Source organism: Mobula hypostoma, chromosome 22 (genome assembly GCF_963921235.1).
Source record: "Mobula hypostoma chromosome 22, sMobHyp1.1, whole genome shotgun sequence".
Taxonomy (NCBI): Eukaryota; Metazoa; Chordata; class Chondrichthyes; order Myliobatiformes; family Myliobatidae; genus Mobula; species Mobula hypostoma.
This window is the reverse complement of record NC_086118.1, coordinates 37,303,044-37,312,881: the sequence shown is the minus strand read 5'-3', so window position 1 is coordinate 37,312,881 and position 9,838 is coordinate 37,303,044. Positions and strand designations below refer to the sequence as shown.

Below are 9,838 nucleotides of genomic sequence, written 5' to 3'. Positions count from 1 at the left end.
GTCTGGTCACGTTTGATGTCCACGCTGATGCAAGCTATAGAAGTGTGCCTCTTTCAGGATCTGATTGATTTGCAAGTATGGACCTTGTGCAGACTGTTCAATGGAATCAGAAAATTGAAGCATAGTTGAGCTGTTGCCTGGCTTGGTCCAGTTCAAGTTGGCTTCAGCCGGTAAGTGTCCATTCAGTCTGTCAGGACTGCTGACAATACTGCTGCTATCACTGCTTGAGGACTGTAGAGAGGGAAAGAGACTGAGTTAACTGGTAAGAACAAATGCTACAACTGTAAGGTATAGCATACACAGAGGAACTTTTAACTTTTTTTTTTACAATTACTCATTCATATCTCTGCTTATCAAAACAACTGAATACAAATGTAACACTTTATTCAAATTGTGCTGTTAAGGACAGACCTAGTAACCACAGGTTGGTAAGTTTAACTTTAATTGCGGGGAAGTTTGTAGAAACAATAATCGGAAAAGAAATGAGCAGACTCTTGAAGATGTGTGAATTTAAAGGATAATTAGCTTGGTCTTTCTAAAACATGTCTTTTGGATGCTGTTTACTCAGATTTTCCTTTTTTTGTGTGTGCCTGCCTGCGTGCGTGCGTGCGTCCGTGATGATGTCTTTTCATGGCTTTTACAAGGCGCGGAGCAAGAGAGAGACTGTGTGGCTCGCCACTCCCCACACAGACATTTTTGCAGTTTTTTTTCCCCCTTTATTTTACAAGGTCGAGTTACAATCTTGACGCTCAACCCAGCATGGATGGAAAGCGTACTCGGGAGTAGACCCGACTGGTTTCGAACCCGGGAACCTCCGCTCCCGGGTCCGGCGCTGATGTCATTGCACCACCAGCCGGCCCAACTCAAAACACTTTTACTAAATTTGCACACAAAAATGCTGGCTAAATTGAAGAGTCAGCAATGACCTGGAAAAGAAAGGCAAAGAAATAGAAAGCAGAGAATCATGATTAAAAGTCATTTTCCAGGAGGAGGACTAAGGGAATGGTACTGAGTTTTGGTCTATGAAGAGGCAGCAGTCAAGGGGCCGAATCACCTTCTGTGTTGTAACAACTCTAAACTATGTCTATAGTTAATTTATAGAAAGTACTTTTCCTTCTGTTTAACATCTGCATCAAGCTTTCATATTTTTAAAAAGCTACATGTATTCAAAGAAATACAAACAGTCAACATTTGTAACATTTCATATTGCTGCATAAATACAAACTTAACAGTATAGTGCGTATATTCAGGCCCAAGAAATGGTTCAACATTAAGAAATTGAATGCTCATTCCAAGTTGGATAAACAATTATCAGAATCAAAAAATATTAATCTCACCAGTTAAACATTTAACTAAATGAATCCTAATAAGTGAAATGACATTGGAAAAAGCAATGTGTTAAACAAATTAGGAAAATCAGTGTAGTGTAGTTAATGGGTATCTTGTACTAAAGGTGACGTCTGGTAAAACTTCTGTGACAATGTTCTGCACACAGATGAGACAAAAGTTGAACTTTTTGGCAGAAATGCACACTGCTAAGTTTGGAGGAAAATAGGCACTGCACACCAACACCAACACCTCAACCCAACTGTGAAGCATGGTGAAAGGAGCATTGTGGTTTGGGGCTGCTTTGCTGCCTCAGGGACAATAGACAACTTGCAATCGCTGAGGGAACAATTAACTAAAAACTGTATCAAGACACCTTACATGAGAACGTCAGGGTAGCAGTCAGTCACCTGAAGCTTAAAAGAAGTTGGATGATACAAGACAATGATCCAAAACACAAGAGCAAATCAACAACAGATTGGTTTAAAAAGAAGAAAATTTGTGTCATGGAATGGCCAAGTCAGAGTCCAGACCTTAACCCAATTGAGATGTTGTGGCATGATCTGAAGAGGGCTGTTCATGCAAGGTATCCCAGAAATATTGACTAACTGGAAGTTTTGTATGGAGGAATGGTCTAAAATTCCTCCTCGCCATTGTGCACGTCTTATCAGCAGGTACAGGGAACGTTTGGTGCTAAAGGAGATTCTACCAATTCTTAAATACAAGGGTTCACATACTTTTTCCAGCCTGGACAGTGAATGACTAAACAATGTGATCAATAAAGACATGAAAAGTACAATTATTTGTGTGTTATTAGCTTAGGCAGATTGTGTTTGTCTATTATTATGACTCAGATGAAGATCAGACCACATTTTGTGAGTACTTAATGCAGAAAACCAGGTAATTGTAAAGGGTTTACGAACATTTTCTTGCAACCGTACATTATTGCACACTCAGAAATCCCAACCCTTCTACCTCTTGACTCAATTTCTGTGTCAGCACCATAAGGGATACTGTCAATTCCCATAGCTCGGAGGTACCATACATTGAACAGTTTCATCATTTGTCCTGTAGTTCAGTAACACTCCGTTAAGAAGCATTTTGGAAGCAAGGTACAGCATCACATTAGGGAGGATTGAGCACTGGGACTATGACACAGTCTTACTTCACACCTGCTCAAATTCAGAACTAATGGCAGTTATATACAGCACCACTCGGAACTTATGTCACTGTTTTCTCACAATTATTGTACGAGAAATTTAAATAAAGGTATCCATTCCACCTCCCAATGCCACCACTTTTTCCTTAATCTAAGACAACTCCTGAGCTCATTATTATTGTAATTAATACTTCTTACCTACACTTTTGTCAAAATAAACAAGACATACAAAATGTGTCATAACAAAGAATATTTTTGAGGAAGGTTAATGAAGGGAAGGGAACGTCGACTCAGACAATGAGAGGCCTGCGTCGGGCATTTTCATGCCTTACAAGGCGCAGATTGGAAATCTGTGTGGGGCGCCACTCCTCACATAGACAATCGAGCAATGTGTGGTTAAGTGCCTTGCTCAAGGACACAAACACGCTGCCAGAGCTGAGGCTTGAACTAGTGACCTTCAGATCTTAATAAAGCCATCTCTATATTTAATTTATATAACAAAAGTAAAAGAATAAATGAGAAACTGACTTAACTTTAGAAAGTAAATCTCTGCAGAGGATGTAAAATCCACATTTCTGGTGAGGATCTCTATATTTTTGCTCTCCTCCTCCTTTTCCCAAATGGTGATAATTCATACCAGAATATGTTAACCTGGTTGTTGGTACATCAGTTGATGAAAAGCATTGTTCTATGGTTACATAATACAACAACTTTGCAGTTAATATCTAACCTCGCAATCCCAGCTGTCTCTTGGTAGATCCTGCAACAAATTATTGTTGCTGAGACGTTTTGGTGGTGGGACAGGCTGGCTTTCCTCATCTTTACAGCTCCGTCTTCGCTTCCTGAAATATGGAAGGACAAGATTGCGTGGAGAGAGAAAAAAAAGAGGAAGTTATACCAGGAGCAAAATCTTCCAGAGAGGTACTTGAATGATAGACAACTAATCCAGAACTTTGAATAGAAGTTATCTATGCATGAAAATTCAGTGCAGTGTCACACAAAACCACAATCCGAGGAAACCCTCGGATCCTAGTCATTCAATCTTGTGCCAGGTATCTGCTCGGATTATTTTGGAGAAGCAGTAAGGGAAATTGCAGTACGACATAACAACAACTGCTTCCCTCTATACCTCCCCATCTTACTTTGAATTCAACCAACAAGACTTAGGACATAGCCACATCTCATTCCTATCTCATTCTTTTAAATTTTTTTATTAATTTTTCAAAATTACACACTCAATAACAAAGTTGGTACAAAGAAATTGGAAAAATATTCATCAACATATATAAAATGAATTTTAAGTAACATAGATATAACAGACTTCCAAACTCATTATGTGATTAAACATTAAAAAAGAAATAAAAAGAAAAAAGATAAACAAAAAAAAACCCCAAAAGAAAAAAAGAAAAAAAACCCCAAGAAAAAAAAACAGGGCTAGACCAACAGCTTATATCGGGCATGTTCAATAATGTCGTTAACTCCGCTCCTCTCATCATATAATTTAAGTTTAGAAAAAAGATTTGGAAAAGTCAGATTACATCATATGAAAATGTTGCATAAAAGGTTTCCAAGTTTCTTCAAATTTAACCAAAGGGTCAAAAATATCACTTCTAATTTTTTCTAAACTTAAACTTAATATGGTTCGAGAAAACCATTGGAATGTAGTTGGAGGATTAGTTTCCTTCCAGTTCAACAAAATAGATTTTCTCGCCATTAAAGTAACAAAAGCTATCATTCGACAGGCTGAAGAAGACAAAGATCTATGTTCTACCATTGGCAATCCAAAGATTGCCGTAATAGGATGGGGTTTTAAATCGAAGCATAGAACTGTTGAAATAATATCAAAAATGTCTTTCCAATATTTTTCCAAAAGAGGACAGGACCAAAACATATGAGTTAAAGAAGCCACTTCAGAGAGACATCTATCACAAGCAGGGTTTATATGGGAATAAAAACGAGCTAGTTTATCTTTGGACATATGAGCTCTGTGTACTACTTTAAATTGTATTAAAGTATGTTTAGCACATATAGAAGTACTAACTAATTGAAAAATTTTATCCCATTTCTCTGTAGGTAGGGAAAGTTGAAGTTCCCTTTCCCATTCATTTTTAATTTTGTCAGATATATCTGGCTGTAATTTCATAATTATATCATAAATTATTGCTATTAATCCCTTTTGCAAAGGATTAAAGCCTAAAATTTTATCAAGAGTGCCAGAAGGATTGTAAGTCAGAAAGGTAGGCAACGTAATATTTAAAAAATTCCTTATTTGTAAGTATCTAAAAAATGGGATCTAGGCAAATCAAATTTCTCAGATAACTGCTCAAAAGACATAAAGCAGTTATCCAAAAATAAATCGCGAAAACATATTATGCCTTTCGTTTTCCATATCAAAAAGGCTTGGTCCATTACCGAAGGTTGGAAAAAAAAATTAGATATAATAGGACTTAATAACATAAATTCATTCAGGCCAAAAAATTTACGAAATTGAAACCATATTCGCAATGTATGTTTAACTATAGGGTTGAAAATTTGTTTATTCAATTTAGATAGTGCAAAAGACAATGAAGTTCCTAAAATGGAGGCTAGAGAAAACCCTCGTACAGAATGGCCTTCAAGGTTTACCCAATGTGGGCTTGGAGTTATATGCCAATCTTGTGTCCAAAATATTAAGTATCGGATATTAATTGCCCAGTAGTAAAATCTTATGACAGGCAATGCCAAACCACTTTCTTTCTTAGATTTCTGTAAGTATTTTTTACTTAATCTGGGATTTCTATTTTGCCATATATAAGAAGAAATTTTAGAGTCAATAATATCAAAAAAAGATTTAGGAATAAAAATCGGTATCGCTTGAAATTATTATAAAAATTTGGGTAAAATAATCATTTTAAAAGCATAATACGGCCAATCAATCATAGAGACAAAGGGGACCATTTAGTAATCAGTTGTTTAACCTGATTAATTAATGGTAAAAGATTGAAATTGAATAGATCCTTATGTCTCTTAGTAATCTTAACTCTCAAATAAGTAAAATAATCAGTAATCAATCTAAATGGAGAATTTCTATAAATAGGAACCTGCATATTTAATGGAAAGAGTTCACTCTTACTTAGGTTCAGCTTATAACCAGAAAAGCTACTAAACTGAGCAAGCAAAGTTAATACTGCCGGAATAGATTTTCCTGGGTTAGAAATATATAATAGTAGATCATCTGCATATAGTGATAATTTATGAGTCTCATTTCCACGAGTAATACCAAATATATTAGGGGAGTCACGAATGGCAATAGCTAGCGGTTCCAAAGCAATATCAAATAGTAATGGACTAAGAGGGCAACCCTGCCTAGTACCACGGAATAAATGAAAGAAAGGGGATCTTTGGTTGTTAGTAAATACCGAGGCCAAAGGGGTAAAATATATCAGTTTAATCCAGGAAATGAATATCGGACTAAAATTAAATTTCTCAAGGGTATTAAATAAATATACCCATTCAACTCTATCAAAAGCTTTTTCAGCATCCAATGAAATGACACATTCTGGAATTTTGGGTGAAGGCGTATAAACGATATTCATTAATCTCCTAATATTAAAAAAAGAGTAACGATTTTTAATAAATCCAGTTTGATCAGCAGAAATAATTTGGGGTAATACATTCTCCAATCTCATTGCCAATATTTTAGAAAAAATCTTAGAATCAACATTCAGCAGAGATATAGGCCTTTAAGATGCACATTCAGTAGGATCCTTATCTTTTTTAAGAATTAGGGAAATAGAAGCTCGACAGAAAGATTGTGGTAATTTACCTATTGAAACTGCGTCCCTAAAAACAGCTACATAGCCAAGGAGTTAGTGTAGTTGAGAAAAATTTTAAAAATTCTACTGTAAATCCATCTGGACCAGGTGCTTTACCTGAATTCATTGAAAAAATAACATTCTTTATTTCCTCTACAGTAATAGGTACATCTAGTTTTGAACGTTCATTAGATGATAATTTTGGAATATTCAATTTCTTTAAAAATTCATACATTATACCTATCTCATTCAATGTCACCCATTTTCAGTATCCAAATGACTACTAGACAAATCCCACAAAGATATGGAGAATAAAAGTTATTGTAGGAGCAACAATTCAACACATTTACAAATAACTTTGATAATGGTGTAGAAAGGCATGTATCAAAGTTTATCAATGACAAAGATACAATAGCATTGTGAGCTATGTAGTTGGAAGGATTAAAAAGATATTTACATATTAAATGAATAGGCAAAATTGTTGAAATGAACTTCAATTTAGGCAAAGGTCACTCACTTTGAGGCTAAAAAAGGTAAAAAAAAATTAAAGTTGTAAAGCTTTAAGTAGGGATGACCTAGAAATATCTGAAGATCAAGTACCTCTGCCTGATGGTAGGGCTTCAAAGAGACTGCGGGATGGATGAGACAGATCCTTGACAATGCTAAAGTCCCTACGTATGTAACTCTCCTGATAAATCTCTCGGATGGGTGTAAGAGAGACCCCAACGATCCTCTTAGCAGACCTCGCAATCCTTTCCAGGGTCTTGAGTCAGATGCCTTGCAATTTCCATAACAAATGGTGATGCACTCTCAATTCCCGATAAAATTGGTTAGGATGGGGATGGGTGGGGAGGGAGAGACTTGTTTGCCTCAATTTTCACTGTGTATCCAATTAGCAGCTTTCCCTGGATTCCATGCAATCTAAACCTCCAGAACCTTATCAAAGTTCATAAAAAAAAAACACATCGACCATCCTATCCTCATCAAACTTTCTTGGTCACATTACGAAGAAAACTCAATCAGGTCTGTAACACAAGATCTATGCACAAAGTCATGCTGACTACTCCTAATTAACACCTGCCTTTCCAGATGTACGCACACCTTATCCTCAAAATCCGCTCCAGTGATTTACCTACCACAAATGGTAGACTTCCCAGGCCTTTCTTTGCTGATGATCTTCAATAAAGGCACCCTCCAGTTTACCAGCATCTCACCCATGGCTAATGCTATAGATATTTAAGCCAGGGCTACTGTAATTTCTTCTCTAGGCTCCCAGAGTTTTTGGAGATACGTGGTCAGGACCTGGAGACTTGTTTACCTTCTTTCTTTTTACAACATCTAGCACCTCCTTTATCGTAAAACAGTTTATCCTGAGACTTCCACACTTAAACTCCCTAATTCCAAAGTTCTTGTCTTTCTCCACAGTAAAAACAGAGGAGAAATAGTCATTAAGGACTTGCCCATCTCCCTTTGGTTCCACACAAAGATGTCTCTTTTGGTATTTGAGGGGCTCTTTTCTCCCTCTAGTTACTCTTTTTCCCTTACATACTAGTATATATTAGTATTTTTGACTTGCTATAATGCTACGATGAGACTTTACAATTTAAAAAATTGATGGCAATATGGTTGCTGTTGGTGAAACATTTGACAGCAATTAGGGAATTTATTCAATTAACTACGCAATTTGAAATAAAAGCATCAGCCACTGTGGTCATTAAATTATTGACCTCTTAGGAAAACTCATCTAATTCATTGTGAAATCTATAATCCTTATCCAGTGTGGCTCAATAATGTACTTTCTGGTGAAACATACCCTAATTGGATGCCATTCAGTTAATATGGAGGAATTTGTTCTGTTGCCCTTCTCTAGCCATTTTACTAAGCTCTGGTTAGACTTTATCAGCACAATCACTCAAATGTCTAAAGTCAGTAGTATTCTCACTCTCTAGAGGTTTGAGCACATAATTCTGACTGACACCCTGGCAGGTGAAAAAATGCTACACTGCTGCTTTCAGATGTTAAAGTTGAGACCTATCTAGTGTTTATAAGCTTCCACTATTAAATGCAGAAGAGATTGTTTTTAACCAGTATTGCGGCCACTGACACCACCATCAAAATGTATTAATTTCACTGTGTGCAAAGTCAACGTTACATTTTGTATAGCAGATCAGATTTTGCTGACCGCTAGCCAGTGACCTTGTGGGGGAGAAAAAACAGCAAGTTGCAATGAACACAATACATTATGGTCACTTATTCTTCTGCACTCCAAACAAAAACATGGAATGCACTGGAGGCGAGATGCAGCTGCCTGTTGCTGGACTTGCCATCTTGTCCGGGAATGTTCAGTAAATTGAAGAGCTGAAGCGCAACATTCACTCGAATGGAATTGCTGACTTTTCATTATCAGTAGTTTTCTTTTTAAATTCATTGTGGTTTTAATATATTCATTTATACTGTTTAAATGCTTACAATTTTTTGAGACATTTGGAAAGGCATTTTGACACCTGGATCCATGGCTGGAGCCCGTGTTTCCACCACCTCCAGCCTGTTGCCCCTGCAGTGCTCTGCCTCGAGAAGCAGCTTCAGCAACAGCAAAGCTCATGCTGGCACAGAAAATAAATGCAAGAGACTTCCTGAAAAGATAAACATGAGGCATGGGTCATAGCTAACAGGATCCAATCTATTATGAGCATACAAATTAGGAGTCAAGACAGTCTGCTCTTTGAACTTGCTTTGCTATCTAATTTATATCATAGCTCATTTGCTTGTCATTTCAACCTGTCTAATCTTTGAGATTTTTCACCCCCTCTTCTTGCCTTGCTAATCAAGAACCTATTAACCATGCCTCAAAAATATTCAAGGGCTTGACTTCCACTACCCTCTGAAGTGTTCAAAAAGTCACCTCATCGCCGCATCTATCTAAATTAGGTCACATCTTTTTTTTTAAAAACAGTGACCCCTAGGTAGACAACTGCTGTACTTCTTCTGTAAAGCATTTTAGAAAATTCCTAAGTGGCAAAAAAAATGGAAGTCAGTCTACTGTTATTTTGCATCTCCAGAATGTTTTAACCATAATTGATCTAATGACTTAACAATTTTTCTCAGTGGAACAAGTGAGTATGTTGCTTAGCTATGTGGAAAGTACAGCATTTGTAAAGTTGACTCTGGTTAGCTAACATATTTAAAATGACCATTTTCTTCTGTTTTTCCAAGCGCAGTTAGAATCTACACTTAAATTTTCTGATATAATTAGAACAATAATGCTCTCAATTAATGTTTTCATCAAATGCAGTCAATCAATTCTGCCCATTCCAAGCGCAGTAAGTTGATGGAACTTCTGAGACTATATTGTATTTTGAAAATGGTGTTAACGAAACACAGCAGCCCAAACTCTAATTTAGCATGCACTTTTGCAATGCTTTTATCACATCCAACTTCAACACTGTTATACCACTAATTTAATCAGAGGTGTCTTCAGCGTTGGAATTAGATACTAGCAAAACCACTATATCCAAGTAAAATCGCTGAATTAGGATGGTAAATTACAAGCTCGATCATG

The 9,838-nt window shown here is 36.6% G+C and overlaps 1 protein-coding gene across 1 annotated transcript; it reads right to left on the bottom strand.

The window, feature by feature from the left end:
* Window positions 1-6: 6 nt before the first annotated feature.
* Window positions 7-8,881, bottom strand: LOC134360170 (protein VCF1-like). The gene is made up of 4 exons (XM_063074199.1): window positions 8,749-8,881; window positions 6,797-6,803; window positions 3,216-3,327; window positions 7-231 (listed from the first exon to the last, which is right to left on the bottom strand). The coding sequence occupies exons 1-4, from the start codon at window positions 8,879-8,881 to the stop codon at window positions 7-9; spliced, it is 477 nt and encodes a 158-aa protein (XP_062930269.1).
* Between the last annotated feature and the right edge of the window lie 957 nt (window positions 8,882-9,838).

Coding starts and splice junctions, on each gene's coding strand:
- LOC134360170 (XM_063074199.1), bottom strand. CDS start 8,881: ATGAGCTTTGCTGTTGCTGAAGCTGCTTCTCGAGGCAGAGCACTGCAG. Junction 232..3,215: donor GAGACAGCTGGGATTGCGAG/GTTAGATATTAA, acceptor CCCTCTCTACAG/TCCTCAAGCAGTGATAGCAG.